General features: G+C 41.0%; 1 protein-coding gene across 10 annotated transcripts in view; it reads right to left on the bottom strand.

The window, feature by feature from the left end:
- The window catches only part of MTUS1 (microtubule associated scaffold protein 1), a 105,791-nt gene that overhangs the window by 61,060 nt on the left and 23,229 nt on the right, over positions 1 to 21,502 (bottom strand). For 5 of the 10 annotated variants that reach the window (XM_083755389.1, XM_083755385.1, XM_083755387.1 and 2 more), the window contains exons 2-4: positions 16,035 to 18,187; positions 13,815 to 14,001; positions 3,886 to 4,071 (exon numbers count right to left, since the gene is read on the bottom strand). In XM_083755389.1, the coding sequence (XP_083611515.1) occupies positions 3,886 to 4,071; positions 13,815 to 14,001; positions 16,035 to 18,038 (2,377 nt within the window). In that variant the 5' untranslated portion in view covers positions 18,039 to 18,187. The remainder of the gene's footprint in view (positions 1 to 3,885; positions 4,072 to 13,814; positions 14,002 to 16,034; positions 18,188 to 21,502) is intronic. The other 5 variants (XM_083755391.1, XM_083755394.1, XM_083755392.1 and 2 more) reach the window with 1 other exon arrangement.

Genomic DNA, 21,502 nt, shown 5'->3' with positions numbered 1-21,502 from the left:
TCAAGTCTGCAAGACTTGCTGCATGTCAGAACTCATAATGATGAAAGAGTGGTCTACTGACCTAGTTTAGTGATAGCAATGCACTGGGTCTTTGCAAGGAATCTTGTTACCGTAACAGTGTTTAAAGATACTGTTCAAAGGGAATTAGCGCAGTGTAATATAAACTAATATGCCTGAATGAAATGTGCAATCAAATCATTTTCAAATGTCCTCAGTAGTGATTTAGCCTATGCCAGGATGGTAATAACCAATTAATAGCATGTAGGCTGCTGACTTAGCTTATTTTTCAGGAGTATATCATTTTCTGTACCTTCTCAGTGGCCAGGAAATATAGCAAGAAAAATGGACCAGATTTTCATCTTCCACGTGTATCCTGATACCCGAGATGGACAGATCAGCCTGTTCAAGACAGAAGCTGGCTAAATGAACCCTACATCCTGTTAATTTTCATGCTTAACCTTTCCATACTGTTGCATCACTAAACGAATAAGAAAAATTATTCCAGTACTTCTGTGAGAAATTGACTACCTTAAGCTAAGGCCAAACTTGCTGAGTTGTTTGGAGGCAAAACCTGTATATGCCAGGCTTATTAGAATTTTAGATAATCCAGCAAAATAACAAATTGGCTGTGCAAATGCCAACATTCATTTTTGTAAGCATTCCAAGCCCAGTGGTCATTCTCAGTCTTGTTAATGAAGACATAGTTTACTCTATTTGTTGAGAATACAACTGTTCCACTGCAAGGAGGAAAACACACTTTATAAGCTTGCCAATAGTTAATATAATCTAGCTTCAGCTAGTAAGATCTAGGTTAGATTACTGCAATGCATTATATGTGGGGCTGCCTTTGAAGACAATTTGGAAGCTGCAGCTAAGACAAATTCAGAGAGTAGGTTACTAACTGGGAGCAGAAAATCTGAGCCTATACACTACTTCTGGCACTTCTGTACTGACTAACGGTTAAGTTTCCAGGCTCAATTCAAAGTACATCTTAGGACCTCAAAGACTACCTCTCCCCCACATGAACCAGCCCAAATGCTACAGCCTTCATCAGAGGCCCTTTTCTGTGTGCCACATCCAAGAGAGGTGCGGAGGGTAGAGATATGAGAACAAGCTTCTTCAGTAGTGGTTCCCAGTCTATCGAATGCTCTCCATGTCTGGAACCATCACTGTCCGTTTTGAGGCACCAGGCTAAGCCCAGGAGACCTGAAGGAGCGTCTCCACCCCCATTGTTCAGCCCGGACACTGAGGCCTAGCTCCGAGGGCCTTCTGGCAGTTTCCTCACTGCGAGGTTACAGAGAACCAGGCAGAGGGCCTTCTTGGTAGTGGTGCCCACCCCGTGGAACGCCCTCCCATCAGATGTCAAGGAAATAAACAATTATCTGACTTTTAGAAGACATCTGAAGGCAGCCCTGTTTAGGGAAGTTTTTAATGTTTGATGTTTTATTGTGTTTTTAATATTCTGTTGCCAGATGGGCGGGGTAGAAATATTATTATTATTATCAACCCCCACTTTGGGGGCATGTGGAGAGGGGGGAGGACTAGTCCTTACTGTATTCTTGGATAGTACATAGTTTAAATTTGGTTTTTAATTGATTTTATTCATTTATATTTTATTTTGTTCATGTCACTTCAGCAGACCCCCCCCAAATGGCTAATAATGAAAATAATAATGCTGTTCTGGTACAAGTCATTCATAAGGCAGCCTTTTTCTTTCTTCCTCATCTCATTGCCCTCTCCAGCATATCTGAAACACCATCTCTGACTATAGCATAAGAACAGTTCTACTGAAAACTCTGCATAAACTCAGTTTCAACCATTGCTGAAGGGAAGGCAGTTTCCTTAAAACCAGTGGTGGTGGCTGGTGGGCAGGGGTTGGGGGGTAAGAGAAAGAAATACAACCCAATCTCAAAACACACACACACACTGCAGAAACTACATTGAGAGAGAGAGAGAGAGAGAGAGAGAGAGAGAGAGAGAGGGAGGGAGGGAGGGAGGGAGAATGAATGGCATAAAGCATTGGGGCACACAAAGCAGCAGAATTGTTACTTTCCACTTGCTTTAAGAAAAAGGTCGTTTTACAGATATGCACTGTTGTTTTCTTAAATACCAACTGCTTTACTGAACAAGCATCTTACTTTGACCTTAGAATGCTCCAAAAATGTATCAGTGTAAGATTGTATGGTGTCTCCCATGGGCTGTTGATGCGTCTGATTCCAAACTGCGCTCAGTAAAGTCATACATTCACACACACACAAACACACACATTTGGGAAGGAGTGGGTGTGAAATTAAGTCTGAAATAAAAGGGGAGGGGGGAGAAAGGATGCAATATCCAAACAACAAAGCTCTACAGTTGGAAATGCATTCGGCTAAAATATCCCCCAGATTTGATTACGGCTCTAGACGGCAGGTCAGGCTTACATTTGTTAGACAGAAACCGAACACATTCATCCTCCTCCCCCTCTCCCTAAATCACAATTTTAAAAAGCAATGCAGAATTAACACATGCAGAATTAACACATTCATTTTATTCAATAAGTCAACACATTCTGCCCCTGAATATACACACACATATATATATATTTAAAAAGGATGATCACCTACTTCTTCTCCCAGTAAATGTGGCTAACAAAGGGATTATACAAAAGCTGTAAGATCCCACTACCAGCAAGGTCAATAAGGTAATATCGCAGTGGCTCCTTGAATCTGCCGGTGGCGTTAGGGTAGAATTGGTGAAAATATGAGGAGAAAAGTCAGTTTCTGTGCAACTGCGAAGTCCTCCTGGTATAGTCATTTAAAATGATCAAAGCAAGCTCAAAGCCCGAAAGACTGCAGCCATGTTCAACCCTCTCTCGTATTCCCCACGCTTGCTCTTAGTGAATTAGAGTGGAAAAAAATTGTAAGCTTCAAGGCAGGAGACAAAACAGATTAAGCCAACTAGCCATCAAGCTAAGAAAGAGTCGTCAATTAATCTGAAAAGGAGACCACCACATTTCTTTGTTATGAAGCAAAAAGACCTCCCCTTTGTTACGAGCAGAGTATAAGAAAAAACGGAACAGAGCAGCATTTACAACCTCCTTAGGTGAGTCAGGCACCGTAGTAAACTGTGCAGCCAAAAAAAAAAAACCCCAACATGGCTGTCTGTTCAGAGCCAATCTGTTTGTAGGAGAGATGAATACTGCAAAATTTAAATGTTTTTTTTAAGAAAATAGTACACAGGGAATGTTTGTTTTAAAGGAAAGAGGAAGTATAAAGGGAAATGCAATGAACCTTTTTTAAAAAAAGCTATGCTGCAGTTTGCCTCCTCAGCTCAACAAGGTTTTAGCATAATATCTCTCCTCTCCACATAGAAGATTTGAGCAGCTTCAATATGTAGCACCATTGCTACACACACACCCCAAAATCCCTACAGTTTAAGGCAGTATCAAAGCAGGCAACAGTTAAGCTTTGTCAGGGGGCTGTTTAGTATTAATTCCTTAATGGTACTTAAAAGGCATGCTTGTAAAAATTGGTCTAAGCTCGTAAGCAGCAACTTATTTGAAAGCCTAACAAAACGAAGACACCTGCTGTAAAATCAGAAAGGAACAATGTTGTACATAAAGACCACGTACTACAATGAAAGCTAGTCTTAAACCACAAGTTATTTCCATCGCCATTGGTGGATTGTGTTGCCTGTTCAGTGACATAGGTACACATTTGCAAACATCAGGGGGTCCAACAAAATGAGCATTTTCCAGTTACTGTTTTCTACCTGTTATTTAGGATAACATTGCAAGGATGAGGACAGGCACAACACCATCAGTGCCATAAGGACAGACTTAAGCCGTTTAGGGTTTTATTCAATTTTTTTTTAAAGAGATGGATTAACAAAAAAATGACTTACAATTATTGCTGCGTGTACTTTGGTCACTCTGAGTGCTACTGACAGAGGAAATGCTAGGTGTTCTCCGTATTCCTTGTCCTTTGACAGGCACTTTTGATTTGGGACTCGGCTTAGCAGAACTGGTCCAAGATCCTGGCAAGGCTTTCACAGATGCAAGCCTCCCCTTGGGAGAACACGTTTCTGTTCCTGCCAGCATAAAAAGGGAGGGAGTCACTAACAAAGATTACAAAAGTAGTAATCTCTAAAACAGTTTTTAAAAAATAAAATAAAAAGCATTGCTTTTGTCTCATTAAGGTATTAGTAAGCTGGGTAGATCTACATATGTAAGAATACATATCATGATGTGGCAGAAGCTAAAAATCATGACAGCTAACAGGTGTGATTCTGGAGAGCTGTTTGTGTTAAAATGTCCCAAAATAAGGATGTACAATGTAGGCAAATATCAGCATCTATCACATTGTTTCCTGTTCTTTCCGCAAGAAGCTCGGAGTGGCATACCTAGGCGGTCTCATTTTATCTTACAAATACCCCGCAATATAAGGTAGAAGATAACGAACTTAAATAACTCTATGAGGGTCTGAATGTAGTCTCCCCAGCCAGTGTTTTCTAAAAGGCATTTTCAGTGGCAAGGACATTTTCAGCACAACTCCTGTAACTCAAGCCTCCACACCATTCTGGCTGGGTTTGGAACCCACAACCCAACCCGCACACACCTTTCTTGAATGCACCACCAGTTTCTTAAATGCACCACCAGTTATTGATCATTTCTGAGAAACAGTCCTAAGGACCAGAAGTGGGCTTGGAGATATTTGCAAAAGTGTAGGTTTTAACCCATTCTGGGGTGTAGGTGTGCAGATTCAAGAGCTCTGTGCCAACTCTATGAGACTTCAGGGAGTTTAGAGGTTGGCAAGAAGCACTGGTGCTCACCGGAGGGGAATTGTTAGAAATGATGGCATTTCATGCCCTGAAAGTCTCTTGCAAAATCATCAGCTGACCAATTCCATTTTTAGGTCAGCCGGTTAGAAGATTAGTTCTGTTTGAGAGACAGAATCTCAAAAGCACAAATTTGGCAAAGGCGATTAAAACACACACACACACACACACACACACACACACACACATAAATAAAAAACACAATGCCACCAAATCTCAACACCAGATGGCACTGTAAGATAGCATAGGAACGCTAATAGCTTTTGCAGTTTTACTTACCACTTGAATTTGTTTTTATTTATACTTTTCATTTTACAGCCAACACCAAACATAGATTCAAATTATTCCACACATCATATTTTGACTTCCCTCCCCCCGCTTTCTGTGGTTTCCTATATCTATACTTTTTACTGCATTTCCAAGTTAACTCTATTTATTATTTATCCCAGATAATCAATATATGTTTTCTGTCACTGCACATTTTCACTTTAATCCTGCTAATGTCTGAATTTATTTATTTTTTTTGTAAATATTCAACAAACAGTTTCCATTCTATATTAACAAGTTTATCATCTTTGTTTCTTATTCTTCCGGTTTCTGAGTATTCTAAATAGCTTCTGTTGCCATTCTTCTTTGGTTAGAACATTTTCTTCTTTCCATCTTTGGTCAAAAGTCACTCGAGTGGCAGTGGTCACATACATAAATATATTTTGATATTGCTTAGGTAACTCTAGTCCCATAATTCCCAAAAGAAAAGCTTCTACCACTTGAATTTTGTTAACTAGCTGTTTTAACGTAAACAACTTGAACAGATCAAGTAAAAAAGGAGTTACTAGACACGACGGGACTCTTAATTGAGAAAAAGGTCAAATACCTAGAAGCGTAATTTACACCCAAAAATATAAATATATTTAAGTACAATTATATTTAAATATGGACAGGAATTAAGAGAAATTTGGAAGTTTGTGGGAGTATGAACCTCTCATTGTTGGGAAGAATATCAGTTATTAAGATGGGTGTGCTATCAAAAATGCTGCTTTTATTTTGAACAGATCCATTGAACAGAATGCTTCAAGGAGTGGCAAAGAGACATTACGAGATTTGTCTGGCAGGGGGAAAAACCAAGAATAAAATATGTTACTAGTGGATCTAAAAAAAAAAAAAAAAAGACCAAAAAAACCACAGGGGGGGGGAGTCCAGACAGCTATTTCATTGTTTTTTCTCCCTACATTCTAAACTTACTTTATCCAAGTAAACCATCATCAAATGAGTGGACAGTGAACCCTGCTGTTGGAAAAATAGAAAGCACAAGTAGCATGCATGACTAAAAAAGGACACTACATCAACTGTAATACAGTGGTACCTCGAGTTAAGTACTTAATTTATTCCAGAGGTCTGTTCTTAACCTGAAACTGTTCTTAACCTGAAGCACCACTTTAGCTAATGGGGTCTCCCGCTGCCGCCGCGCCACCAAAGAACGGTTTCTGTTCTCATCCTGAAACAAAGTTCTTAACCTGAGGTAATATTTCTGGGTTAGTGGAGTCTGTAACCTGAAGCGTATGTAACCCGAGTTACCACTGTATAGCATTGGTGTAGAAGCCCCCAAGAGAGGGTGGGTTTTAATCCCCTCCCTCCTACCACCAGTTTCCTCAAAAATCCACTCTAAGATGCTATGTGCTTCAGGAACAAAGTTATTATGGGTGCATATAACAAGATCAATAGCACTTTTAAAAATAAGAAGAAGATAATATAGATTTGTTTTACCAATGCTGCATCTAAAAAAAACCAAAAAACCATACACACATGATGGATGTCCTGGAAGCTGACGGAAAATGGAACCACACAAGTATCAGCAAACATGACTGGTAGGAATTGTATATCAGAAACAGGTGCATGACCAATTTTAAATGCATTTATTTTGGACAAGCTTCATCCTAATACTAATTAAAATAAGGGTCCTGTTTCTAGTCTATTGATGCATCAGACCATGGGGATAGGGTAGAAACTCACTGTAAGAGCACCCTTATTCAGAGATCTTACTCTCTCTGGATTCAAGCCCTGGCAAAAAATAGTTATGGGTGACAAAAAACCAAAACAAAACCCCCAAATCGCCTAGATTAAACTCTAATGGTTTACATGGGCTATTTTGATTGTTGTTACCATTTTTTAAAAATCTTGGCAGCCACTGGACTTTCAGCCCCTCATCATGCAAACAGGCATCACAATATCCTTTGGCAAGGAATAGAGAAAGATTGATGAGCCTTCTTAACTTCTGAGCTTATCAAATGCTTCCAAACATTTGACATCTGGATGAAGAGGATTAGTCATTAGGTTTGATGGGGGAAATTTCCCTGTGTTCATCCCATTTTAGAGTTTTTTTCTTGCTGGTGGCAATGCAATAGATTCAGTTTCCAGATAAGAAACACCAAGGTGTGCAATAGATCCACCGAAGCTTTCTCTGTCCAAATCTTGCACGGAGGATATGAAATTGATGTTTGAGAAATGCAATACTTACACTATTTCAGCACCTTAGTCAGGGCAGAACTTTTTAGGCAGCTGCCGATCATAATTTATTTCCTCCTGCAATACAGTCCACCGCAATCAGGCTTACTTCATTGTTTATGATGCTGATAGCTAACTTTACTTTCTCAAAAATGCTGATGAGAACTGAAGCCATCCTTTGGACAATAATGAGAAATGATATACAGATGCACTTAGGTGACTTATAGTGTTGCATCCTAGGATGTGATCTGCTAACGGCTTTGCAAAGATTTTTAATTTGCTCTTTTGCTTCTACTAAAGTCAGCATTTTGAATATAACTAATATACAGTGGTACCTCAGGTTACATACACTTCAGGTTACAAAGTCCGCTAACCCAGAAATAGGTTAAGAACTCGTGCTCCGGCGGCGCGGCGGCAGCAGGAGACCCCATTAGCTAAAGTGGTGCTTCAGGTTAAGTACGGACCTCCGGAACGAATAAAGTACTTAACCTGAGGTACCACTGTATTTGGTGACAGTAAATATACAACTGGACTAGACAAATACTAATTGAGACCTAGTCTAGACATGCAATCGCATGCATCTCCTCCTACTTTTTTCCAAGCCAAAAGCAACCTTGGAAGGCTTTGAATTTCAGAAGAGGAATGTGGAGGGAGGGCCACTTATTTCCCCCCAGCTGATTTTCCATCCAAGGGAAAGATTTAAAGTCTTTATATCTTTCCCCTCCACAGGCAGAAAAGTAGCTAGAAGGGACCATTTCAAACAGAAAAATCAGGGGGAAAGACTACACAACCCACCACACACACAAAAATCCAATTCACAGCCTCCCTAAGACACTTTAAAAAAAAAAAGATAAGGAAAGATAAACACCACATGTCTAGTTTTGGCCACAGTTTAAGCCAAACTGTTCGGCCATCATGAAAGAATGAATTACAGGCAACATTATCAAAAGCCAGATGACATGTTTGGATTTAATTCCTCTCAGTTTACTTTGTAAAGGATGGCAACTGAAACCCAAACCACATTTAAAGGGTTTGTTGCTAGCAGTGCAAAGCTTGATGGCAGTATAAGCAGGGGGCGTGTGTGTTATTTTTTAAGTCAACTTTGAACAGAGAACACTATTTGCCTACTCAAGTAGGATGTGCAGCAACTGCTTCTCAAAGAACCCCGCAACAAACTGTGCACACATCTACTATAGGAGAGTACTTAGCCCAAGGCAGAGTATACATCTCTCCTACATCACTTTTATCACTGGATATGCATTATCCACAGCCACCATTCTGTGGCTCAGTGCTCAGCACACAGTAAGGAAGGGTCTGTCCATTTTGGTTCTCTCAGTTTCTCATTCCCAGCCCCCAATCTTAAATTCAGTTCTCATCATTTTGCAGTGACTTGCAAGAAAAACCTGCACTAAAAAGTTAGTGAATTTTCTTAACACATTTTTATATGCAGTTTTTACTGAAGTACACTTTTGCAAGCAAGTTTCCTCCAATATGATGCATTTTGTAAGCTATTTTTACTAATATTTTCATTTTTATGCACACTTTCCCTCCCCCTAAAAGATATGCATTTTTAATACAGTGGTACCTCGCAAGACGAAATTAATTCGTTCTGCGAGTTTTTTCGTTCTGCGAGTTTTTTCGTCTTGCGAAGCACGGATTCCCTGGGTATTGACGGTTTTAAGAAAAAGGAAACAAACTCGCAAGACGTTTTCGTCTTGCGAAACAAGCCCATAGGGAAATTCGTCTTGCGAAGCAACTCAAAAAACGAAAAACTTACGAGGCATTCGTCTTGCGAGGTACCACTGTACATTGGTTGGAGAACTGCATTGAGCAAGTGTGAATTTCAAAGGATAGCTGTGTTTCAGTTCACATATCATTTCAGAAAGTGTGAATTTGATAGATTTGGCTTTAAATTCATATCAAATCCAATTTCTCCTCCATCTCTAGCACATAAGCTAGCTATGATGTCTACACAGCCTGGGCTCTGCCCTTTCTTCTTTCCAGTGTTGAACTAGATCACGGGTGTCAAACACAAGGCCCGCGGGCCGAATCCGGCCCACCAGACCTCGTCATGTGGCCCGTGTAGCCGCCGCTGGCCGCCAGCCTTCACCTTTTATTCTCACTTTTTTTTTTTACACAAGAAAGCCGCCTCTTCAGCGCATGCGCGGCAGCCTACAAGAGAACGTCTGCCCTCTAGCGGCACCGGCTGTTCTACACAGGAAACCTCCACTTTACATGCATTCAGGAAACCTCCACTTGTTTTAGACAGAAGCAGAAAACAATTCTATCCAACCAAATATGATGCTAAGTTCCACTGCTGTTTGTAAATGACTTCTGCCTTTTATGATTTGCCATTAAATTTAGAGGTATCTTCTCTCCTCATCCATGTCCTTTAGCCAGTTCTCTGCTGCTGAACAACATTCAACAGGTGTTGATTCCCCACATTTTATGATGATGTAAACAGATTTTATCTTGTTTGTAGCCTTGTTGTGCACTGCTTATACACGATGGTATTAAGCCAAAGTCCATTTTGGAGGCCTAATCCGGCCCGCTGGTTGGTTTAATCCAGTCTATCTCCTGGGGTAAAATCCTAAAAAAAGCTCAACAGCGTCAACTTTGGTTGGCCCTCACGCATGTTCATTTCATCAAATCTGGCCCTCTTTGAAAAAAGTTTGGGCACCCCTGAACTAGATGCCCTTTAATACTTAGGTGAAAGTAAAAGAAGATGGACACTTGCTCAGCCACAGTACGAAAAAAGCAAACGAGTCAAAACATGAAGGCTGCACATTGAGAAGAGGCCTTTCTTATCTCCACCAGTATGAAAGGGACTCCCATTCCACAACTGAGCTGTGTGCTAAGCAGACCCAGAAGTGTGTCTGGCCTGTCATCTTCTAGCACTTCAGCATTTAGCAAGGGAAGTAGAATAGCACACCTGAGGGATTATAATTGGAGGCTCGCCTCCCCCAAGTGCTTAAACATCCACAACTGACTATTTTTAAAAGTTACAGATAGGTGCTACTGGAAGGAATTTTTATTTTATTTTTAAAAGAAACACTGGGAATGGGCTTGAGCCTTCCTAGGCACTCCACCTTCAGAAAGGATATGAACAGCAAAAAGAACACAATAACAATTAAAGTTGTTTTAATTAATCCATAAAAACTGACTCCATTCCCAATACATGGAAGTTTTGCCCTGCCACAGGATCCTTTCTGAAAGAGGAGTTTGACAAACAGAGCAGGGGATGATCCCTTAATTATTCACATGGCTACTGTAAAGCCTCAAAGACGATGGGGTTTTGGTTCCTGAATGTACAAGCCTCACTTCTTTGAGCTTACTCAAACCCTTCCTGCCAGACACACCTTAGTGGAAAGAACAGCTAAAATTATACTAATGCAAATATTTTCTCCCCTGCATCAAGTATGTTTTAAGCCTTACGTCAATAAATGTATTACAGTCGTACATCAGAAGTAGAACAGAATCCGTTCCAGAAGTCTGTTTGATTTCCAAACTGCGGCTTCTGATTGGCTGCAGGAAGCTCCTGCAGCCAATCGGAAGCCACAGAAGCCCTGTCGGACATTTGCCTTTGTTAAGTTGTGGGTGAACATATCAGACGACACAGCGATTCTCCAAACAGCTCTTGTTTATTCACAGGTCAGAACAGAACTGAACTGAAGGGTTCAGCCAGCCTGCTTATATAGAGCTCCAGTACAACGTAACTGTAACAACTTTCTTTAACTATCCAATCACTGAACGTCACTTTCAATCCCTAATTTAGAAATGTGGACCTGAACTAACTACAGTATCCCCCTGCTGGCCCAGGTGAGAACTTCAGTACATAACAGCCTTCCAAAAGAACGTTTGAAAACCGGAACACTCACTTCCAGTTTTTGTTCGTTCAGAAGCCAGAATGTTCGACTCCCAAGGCATTTGGGAGCCAAGCTACAACTGTATTATGTAATAATAATAATAATAATAATAATAATAATAATAATAATAAACAGAAACCATAAGTGCCTTCTGCTTTTGGCTCTGTCACATCTCCTACCCCCTGTCCTCCCCAAAACAGGAGCAATGGAAGATGGTATGGAGGATATATTTTTTCCAGATATGTAAGTGTGACCATGACTTGGTATGGAGAGACAGGAAATTCATGGCACTCAAGAATTCCCTGACAATTTTGTCATGTATATGCTGTGGTCTTGTCAAGCCACAATTCAGACTCTTCAGAATGACTCAGATAATCTATAGTTGGCTTGCAACCAAGCATGACCTTTGGCACCTATGCTAAATGACAGAGTATTTGTTCAAAGCCCTATTTCATGTTTCTTTTTTATATAATCATGGATAAAACATTCTGTACAGTGACAAGACTCTGTTCCAGACATGCTTAAAGCTTTTCCATCCCTCAAGGCTCACCAATGTGATGCAAAGAAAAGTTCTTGATATTAAGAAAGAGGAGAACATTTTAGCAGCTTGGAATTCCACTTACATTAAGTGAGGAAAAAGTGTGCTATGCCAGTAGCAGCTAGCTCTGAAACTGAAACTAAGACACTCACCCATCATTATCACTAACCCGATAATGATTACTCAGATAAAAAGCCTTTAAGAACAGAAAATTGGGAAGTCTCCAGAAAGACTTGGCTGCGTACAAGTAAGATTTTATTCTAGCTAGACTCAATGGACACCAAGAACTTGCTTTTTCTATGTTGCATATTTTCCCCTCTCTGAAAAGCACTGCCTGAGAAACTCTCTCCTCCAGACACAAGCTAACTGAAACTGGGTGGATTTTGTGAAGTTATAAATTACTGTTTTGAAAGAGCAAAAAAACCTTTCCTTTTTTCTTTCAGCATGCTTACCTCCGACTAAAAAGGATTTTTTATGTATGGAAGCATAAAAAAGTTGCATTGAAGAACCAAAAAAGCAACAACACCCAGCTTTACAAAAGAGCTCACATGAAAAATAAAAACTGAGAAATCATTTTTCAGATCACCAGCATTTTGTTTATACATAACAAACTTACGTTAGTTTGGGTTGTTTCTCACTTTAAAGAGGGTGGGAAAGTCAGGACAATTAAAACTGGTTTTTCTGGGTAACAAGTCGTTTGCATGCTTTTAAAATGATGGTATGTTTTCTAAATTAACTTTACATGTCCAGACTGACTTTTTAGTTTGCAATTCTTAGAACAGGTGTGGGCAGAAGATAGTTCAGGATCTACTGGTACATCCCTAGTGATTGGCAGGGGCTTCCAATTCCCAATTGCTTAGCAATAGCAACAGCAACAGAATGACATTTCCACCCCACTGCAGCCTACATTAGGCTGCCAAAATGAGCTAGGGGTAACCAGGAGTGAACATGCGTGAAAGGGCTCAGTTCTGGTGATGAAAACAGATCCCTAGGCTCAGAATGTGCTGTGCTTTCATTCTATGTCTTTTGCATCTGGCCGTGTTTGGTGGATCTTGGGGTTCCAATAAGAGAAAGCGGAGCCAATGAGACTGGAGACTTGCTAAAGATAGTCAATAGATGGGTACACGTGTATACATTTAAGGTGTTTGTTTTTATTCTATAAAATGAAACCCCAGGTCCACAATCAGGACTGCAGTATACAGGGAGCAGCTTTATTCACTTTCCCTTCAGATCGTGGTCCCAGCAAATGAGCCTATTATCCTCCCCCATGAGAGAAGCTAACATTGGCAGCAACGATAAACTTCCATCTTTGCATAAATGCCATATTTGGAAGAAAAGTAGTTAATTGGAACCATGGCATAGTAGGAAAGCCCACATGCCACAATCCTGGTACCGATGGGGGGCTCACAACTAGATAAATGCACAAGGCTTAAATACACAAGATACTTTAAAAGCATGCACACATGACCAGGCTCTGGGGCAAACCACACAGCCTCCTTAGTGTGCCACTACTGCTATAAAATACTCTGCATTTCTCCAACTCCAGCACCAGTAGTCACACAAGCTTATATGAACAAGGGAAAGAAGACCACATAATTGCCACTAGAATAATCTGAGCTCTGCGGAGATTGTGGAAATGGCTGAAAAGCGAGTATGCTGTAATTGGGAGTTTGTGGTCTCATGACCAAAGTCCATTTGCACAGACCCCAGCACACAGCAGCAGCAGATACATGACCCATCCACTCCTCAGAGCAGGTTTGCTACTTCCAAAGAACTGCCATGCCCAGGGAGAGGGGGAGTTCCAAGTAAAGGACAGTCAACAACTACAGATCTAAGCAGAATAAAACCTCTCATTTCTTCTTCGTGGAACAGGGTTAGGAGTTCGTGCATTCTGCAGCTGAAAAGTCAAAATTGAGGAGATGCAGGGGAGGGGAGGGGAGGGGAAATGACCAGCAGTGACTTGGCATCAACATTGATGTGCAGGAAGGATTTCGTACAGGCACAGGATTCCAAAATTGGGCTACTTGCAATGTACTGTCATGGGAGATTCCACCCAACCCAAACAGGCAATTAACAAAAGTGTTTCTCACCAGAATTTGACGACAGGACTGCTCTTGCTCTTGGAGGAGATAAAACTTTAGATGCGTGGCCATTTTTGCTGTCACTTCCTCTCCTGGAGCGGAATGCAATCTTGGAGGCCGGCATATTCCTCACGGCAACAGGCCTGTCCTTGGGTAAACTTTGTCCTTGGGTTGCCTCTGCTTTAGGCAAAGTAACCTATACGATTCAGGAGCATGTGGGGGGTAAAAAAACAACAACAACAAGCAGTCATGATCAAACTACAAAGTGAATGTATAAGCAATATAGATATTTATATTATTAGCCTCACTTTAATGCGGAGCATTAAGGTAATAATGGAGAGAGGCTAATGGAGAATCATTGGACTGAACATGAACTGATTGAACATGAAGGCTTGTCTCAAATTAAAGAGTATCCCAACATCAACAGGCAAACATTTGTCCTGCTGACAGCCACCCACACGCTCTAATTTAGAAAGAAAGAACAGCTGTGGTCAAATGATTATGGACATCACTTCTGGTATTTAATTATGATATGAAGGTTTTTGTTTTTGTTTTAAAAAAATGTATTGCGTGAAAGTGTGAGCTCCCCTGCTTCTACGAGGATCAGGGGAACTGCTCAAATGAAATTTTGGGGGGAGATGTTAAAAGGATGTTATGAGATGCCATTGAACAAGAGCTAAGATAATAGTTTTGACATTAGCCCTCTTCAGGTACACAGCCTGAACATGTGAAGGACAAAATGTGCGTAGGTAGCCATGCAACCACACAACATCCCCATCATCCCTCTGTGCTCCTGTCCCACCCCACTCCTCTCCTCACCTTTGCTTTAAAAGCCACAAGTCAAGTCAAAACCTCCAATGCAGGAGTTGAGACAGATTTCCTATAAGAGTAGTCCTTCACTCATAACATTATTATTTCAGTATTATGAGCTTACTTAAGAATATGTCAATTAAAAGACAGATTGTACTTTTATGCAAACCTACTAGTGGAGTCGAGGAAGGTAATTTTCTCGCTCAATGGTCCTGTTTAGAAGCAGGGATCCAAATGTTTTGGTTTGGCTTTGTAACAAGCCACGATTTGCTATTATCAGCACGCACACACAAACATGTGCAGTCCTCTGACGTGTGCATATGCTATACACTGAGCTTTGAAGAAGGACCTTGAGAGATTCACACAGCCTTCTCCAACCCCTGCACCAAGTGAGGGAAGTTCTTACTTATTCTCAGAGTCTTCTGCAAAGTACTTGTAGGAGAAGCAAGGTCTGATCTTACTTTGCACTTTAATTTTTAATCAAATACCAGTACCAAGACTAAAACCAATGTACTCAAGTCTGGCGAATCCGTACCAAGATACAAACCCTTAAAAAATATATTTTTAAAAACCCACAGTGCCAGAGATTAAAACGCTCTTATATGTTTTATAACTGGTTGCAGGAAGTTTGTCGTAAGCTTTTCAAAAGTCTCTCATTGAAGTCAGCTCTTGCACAATATTTTAATTGCTGTGCTGAAAAGAAAACATTTCTGCAAATATTATCGCTAGCAACTGTCATCCTGAGAGCTTGATAAAGGAACACCTACACATTGCTGCCCCTGCAACAAAAATTCCAGTTCTAGAATGTCAAGATGTTTTGATCATTTTGGTATAAACTAAATAATGTTGGAACTGAAAGCAAAGAGGCTGTATTTTGTTGCAATATAGGTGCATTACTAGCTGCAAATTTCAAACAAACTGACTATGTCTAGCTATAAACAGAAGATTACAAAGTAAGATTGGTGGGGTATTGGGATGAAAACTGTAAGCAAGCTGTCCTGCATTAGTTTTGAGTGAACGTGCATTATAAAATTTTCAACAGGCTGCATCCGGGTGGCAGCTTCTCACTGCAAGGCTAAATAAACAAAGCAGAGGAGGGAAAGGAAGAGCCACCGAGAATGATCCTGCGCCACTTTGGGCACTGCCACACATAACACTTACTAGGAGCAGTATGATCTTACCAGCAGCACATAAATCACATTTGACTTGCATCTGTCAGGTTTAACAAATCACCATACCCAATATTTGTAATAAATCCTCTACCTGCTTACCCAATCTGCCTGTAAAGTCAAAGAAGTAGCTATCACCATGTGTTTATATGCTGAAAATGCTAGAGGTCTGAGTTCAATAAACACGCAGTCCATGTTCTGGAAATAACCTGAAGATACATTTAAGTTGTTGTTGTATTAAGAAACTTACCGAGAGAACTTTGTTTGCAGTATCTTTTGCAGACTGTTCTGCTGGAATCCCGCAATGGCCATTCTGTTTCTGCTTCTCTTCCCCTTGAGGTATCTGACTCAAAGCACAAGGCTGCACCCAAGCCTCTGCACTATCCATTTTGTCGCTCGCTGTCCCACCCGAGTCCTGGGAGCATGGAGCTGCCACAAGGGAGCATGTCAAACTAGGGAATCTTGCCTTGTCGACCTGTTCCATGCTCTGCTTCGACACTGTTGTTTTTAGAGCCTTGTGGGAAGTGTTTTCGGAATGAGTTGCAGCATGCACAGCTTGGCTAGGAAGGTGTTTATTAAAATGTTGCTTGAGAGTTTTATTCATCGGTGCTTCTGCTTTTGTACCTTTATCCAAGTCTATTTTTTTCCTCAGTGCTGCAGCTGAAGAGGATGGTTGCCTTGGGGAAGACGACGGGGAGGATGAGGAGGCTGTAGACAGCTGAGGAGATCTTTGAGCTGCTTTTGATGCACTACTTTCTCTTGGCTGAGACACAGGCCTGGACATAACTTTTGGCTTGACATTTTTAAAGTTTGGTTTTGGAAAGCTCACTATCTCTGCTTTCCTAGCTTTGGTTATGGTAGCTGCAAAGGGAGACCTGTTTGGTGATTTAACTGCAACTCGTTCAGCATTACTTTTCAAAGATGTCCTCCTGGAGTGTTCTTTCGCCAAGTGGCCATTCTTCCCACCTTTAGAAATCCCATCACCAACTTCATCGGGGGTAGCAAACACAGCAAAAGTTGTATTTGTTGACCCTGCTTCAGGAGGTGGAGAAGCCAAGTTGTGTTCATCAGCTGAGGGACTAAAAACCACAAAAGTCTCATGGCAACTAGGCTCAGCCAGATCAGCCCTTTCTAACTTCGGTATATCACAGTGAAGCGTCTCGGACATTTTATCATCGTGTCCTTCGAGAAAAACCTGATCTTCTTTAGAAATATTTTGTGCTTTGGTCAAGATCTCCCTGTCTTTGTCAGACTCCTGTTCTGAATGCTCATCAAAGCTCTCAATTACTAGAGGGCACATGCCATTGATGGTGCCATCAACTCCAGGTTCAGCTTCATGCTCAGGTGTGCTATGCATATATTTCTTGTGCTCATCATTGAACAGATTAAATGGTTCCATTTCTGGTGAGCTCCCACAGCTAGAATTACCACATTCAGCATCCTGCTTTCCCTGTTCACTGTTCTGCGATACTAAATCTATATAATTGGTGGCCTTATCTCCCGTCAGTGAAAGAGCAGTAGGTAACACTCCGCTATCTAGCTGTATGACACTTATCATATTTGGGTTGCCAAAGGCATCTAGCTTAGGGGAACCAGCATTGTGTGTGTAAGCAACAGTTTCACAAGTGTCCCCAGAATATGCAGGCATCTGAGGGGCACATCCCACCTCATAACACTTGCTTCCCACAGTATCCCCCAGGTTTATAATGGTAATGAAAGAGTCACTTGAACTAGCACCTTCCTGTTGCATCTGGGCATGATCTAATTCATCTTGGATTTCAGTACTTGTGTTTAGTTCCACGTCAGCGAGGGGCACTGGGTGCGTTAAGTCCGCCTGGCAATAAGGCACAGATTCCTCCGTACTGCAATTCTGGATACTCTTTATTGCAAGGCCCTCTTTGAGAGGGTTCTCTGGCTCCTGGAAATTCTGATTGAAGGCATGCATGTAAAACTGTTCCTTTGCACAAGAGATGTGCATGGCCTCCAGATCTGAAGTCCCCATGCAGATATAGTCACTGGCAGTCTTTTGCAGATCTTTTGCTTCAGTGCTCTGAGGATTTGAATAAATATCTGCCTCACTTGTATCCTTAAATTCGATATAGTCTTCATGTCCCAGCTCTTGGCGGCAGTGGCTAACAGTGCCACCATTCAGAGAGGTTGAAGAAGTAGCATTACACACATATTTATTGCCATTTTCATCCCTGATGATTATAGGAGGCTGCAAGCCCTGTTTCTCTATGCTTTCAATGTTCATTTTTGACTGTGTTTCTAGCTTGTCCTCATCCTAATCTGTAGAATGTTCAGGATTTAAGGCGTTTTCCATCACTTTTTTAAAAGCTTCTCTCACTTTTGTGTCCGTTTTCTGGAATTGTAGGGCTTTTCAAGTATATTCCCAATTCTGACCTGAAATGGAACACATGGAAAAATTAGAGAACACTCCTTGCTTTCCCCCTTCCTTTTTCCCTTTAGGGAAATAGCAGCTTGGGGTGTTGGGTTGTTTGAGAATGTATAGGAAATGGTTAACTTCCCTTCCATGAAGTCCTAAGCTGGATCAGGGCCTCTACAGCTGCCTTTTGGGGAAAGGGGAATAAACAAGTGCTAGGGCCCATTTTTAAAAGAGAAAGAGGGGGGAGGGAGAGGGAGAGAACTAACGTTTAACAGCCCTGGTACCTGACCAAAATTAGAACAAAATAAAATACAGCTGATATGAAAAGTTCAAGCATGTTTTAGGCTTGAGGTCTAAAGACCAAGAACTTCATGCCAAATAGTTAAAACCCTACAACGTATCATTAACACACACTTGGAGGGTGACAGCCTATGTGGGGATTTAGGTACTAAAAAATGTAAAGCACTTTTCTCAACAGCATGTATTGACAAATAATACTGCACATTTGGCTACATCTGCATCACACACTTTCCCCCAAAGAATCCTGGGAACTGTAGTTTATCCCACACAGAGGTACAATTCCCAGCATCCTTAACAAACTTCACTTCCCAGGATGTGAAGGAATGTGCTTTAAAGGTATGGTGTGGATCCCACCACTGTATCCCGTAACATTTGCTTTTGAGAGCTAGGCCTACACATTTCTTCTACATCTCTACAATATTGCTTTGATATCTCCAGCAGTTTGGTTTCCAACTTTTTATTATTATTTATTTGTCAAAATGCATATAAAACAGGCAGTCAGGTATGTGCTTTTTCCTCAATGTATCAGCCTACACAATACCTGATGTGTCTCTCACTGGCAGCCTGAAACCAAATACACAACGAAAGCTTCATCAGCTGAATTGGTTTCCCTTTCCAAAACAGCATTAAAAGCCAAATGTATAAGTACAAATTAGAACTGATGCAAATGAGAACCGAGTAAAAAACTATAGGCACTGCTCTCAACCTAGTTAATTCCACTTGAAACTAATGTAAGTTTTCTAATACCTGCTAGGCTCTTCTTCTAATCATAAATTCCAAGTTGCATTTACTCAATGGATCAGAACATAGCCTCCAGTTTGGGCCATATCCATGTCAAAGTTGAAAGCTGCTCCAATTTTAGCCAATTTTTCTCCCACCCAAGCACCACCCTCATCCCACAGTCTTCAGAGGCTCCCTTGGCCCCCCCCCCAAGACCTTTTTTTCAAGGGGTATAGGGTGAGAGGAAGGGGGATTCTCCTTCTGCGAACTTTCTTCCATTCGTGGTTCTCAAGATCCAAAATGCTGGAGAGGGAGTTCCTCCAGCACCCTTTGATGTCAGAGCCCTAATTGACAGGAGTTCCAAAGATGCTAGAGCATCTATCCCCTCACTCATTAAGCCATTCCAAGCAAAGCTAGGTTCTTTTTACAATTTCACTCATTAGGAACCCTTAGTATTGTGCGCAGTAATCAGAGCAAGCAGGCAAAAAACAGAACAATCCATCATTATCCATTCATCATGAATATCCAAGACACTTTTACCTAACATTTCTGTCTCCACTTATCGTCCCATTATGCTTCAGGTCAGCCTTAATACAGTACAACATACACGCACCCCAAAAAACCAAAGGCTTAGGTACACGCAAAAAGTTCAGAAATTAATTCATCTTTCTAATTACCTTTATTTTCCCATTATATTAGGGATGTGGAACCTGTGGCAAGCCAGAGGTAGCTGGACTATAACTTCATGATGCTAAACATCACTGGATGGATAAAAGCCACAGATGCGACTAATGATGACCTGAATCTGCAGCCTATTTGGGATGGGAGTATATGGCACTACCCAAAAGTTCACACTTACTGCTTAGTATTATTTATGAAGCTTACACTGCATTACACCCTGTTGACTTTAGGTCCATCTAGTGTACCATCCCTAACTATATATTGTTGACTTGCCCAAGGCACTCTTATGGCAAACGTTTCCTGAAACACTACTGGAAATAATACCCTTGCACGGCGGCAACATTACCACTTGCTTACTCTGTTTATTTGAACTTCTAATCCACCTTTCCCTGAAGGCTTACAGCAGGCAAAACAAAACATTAAAATAAAATCAGGACGGCTTGATGGTATGCTTAGTCATCCTTAACTATAATATACCTGCCCAAAGTCTTTTATTGCCTCTGGGAGACACTCTGGCTCAGGATTATGAAATTTTTGAAGAATGAAATTCAAAAGCTGGGAGTACCTCCCAACAGCAGTTTGTTTTCGTGGGCCCTCGTTATTGATACCTGATGCTTAGCAAGCATCACTCTGCAATGCCAATGGAAGAAAGCAGAGGGCAGAGGCAATGTAAATGTTACAGTATGCTAGGGTGTTTCAGTAACTTAAAATGAAACACCTGAAGAGTTTGAAGTTTATTTTACTGCAACCCTTCCATTTAGCCAACAGATGACACACAGGAGATTGAAAACTTCAATCAGGCATAGCACAGATGACTGCAATGTTACAAAAGTCTGATGAGAAGGGGTCGATATTGATAATGTTGTCTAAAGACAACTCAGCTGGCTATAAATGAAAATTGCATGAGAAGCTCTTCCATCTCTGTACAAGACGCGCTGCAAAGATTCTCCTGTGCCTCAGGAGGGCAGTGGCTCATTTGCAGAGCACCATTTTCTATCTTCACACAACAAAACCGGTGACCACAGTAAGAAATATGTTTAATCCTGAAATTCTGGGTGATCAGGGGCTTGGCTAGGACTGGACAGGCTGCGATCCTTGGCCGCCTAGAACTATGCAGCTATGATGAGAAACACACAGAGAAGTGCTTGAATGTTTCATTAAGAGAGAGATCCTGGTAAACAACACAGTCAGGCCTATTAAGGCCTATTAAGATTTGACACATACTGCATCACCCCCACAATTCATACACAGTTCTTTATCTTTTAATGGTAAGAAAACAAGTGCCGTAACAATATACAACAGAGAACACACACATGGGATTAATCTAAATATTTTAGAGCCAGTGTAGTACACACAGAAATAAAGAGGTTTGCATACCACAGCAATGCCTAAAAAATCTGTATGGGAGCAGTGTTGAGTCAGGAATCCCAAGAAAACACCCAGTTTTATAAGAGTTGTAAATGGCTTCCTGGAATGAAGTTACACAACCATTCTGAACACGCCACATCTAGCTATTGAGCATTAAAAGAACGACAATACCCCAGCAGTGCAAGAGGTCTCAGTTTATGTTGGCGGCAGTAGTATTTTTTACATTTTAGAGAGAGAAACTGCAAAAACATTCAATAACTTAG

This window comes from Podarcis gaigeae, assembly GCF_964106915.1.
Source record: "Podarcis gaigeae genome assembly, chromosome: 9".
In the NCBI taxonomy this organism is placed as follows: domain Eukaryota; kingdom Metazoa; phylum Chordata; class Lepidosauria; order Squamata; family Lacertidae; genus Podarcis; species Podarcis gaigeae.
The sequence above is the reverse complement of the archived record's forward strand: the minus strand, read 5'-3'. Positions and strand labels throughout refer to the sequence as shown.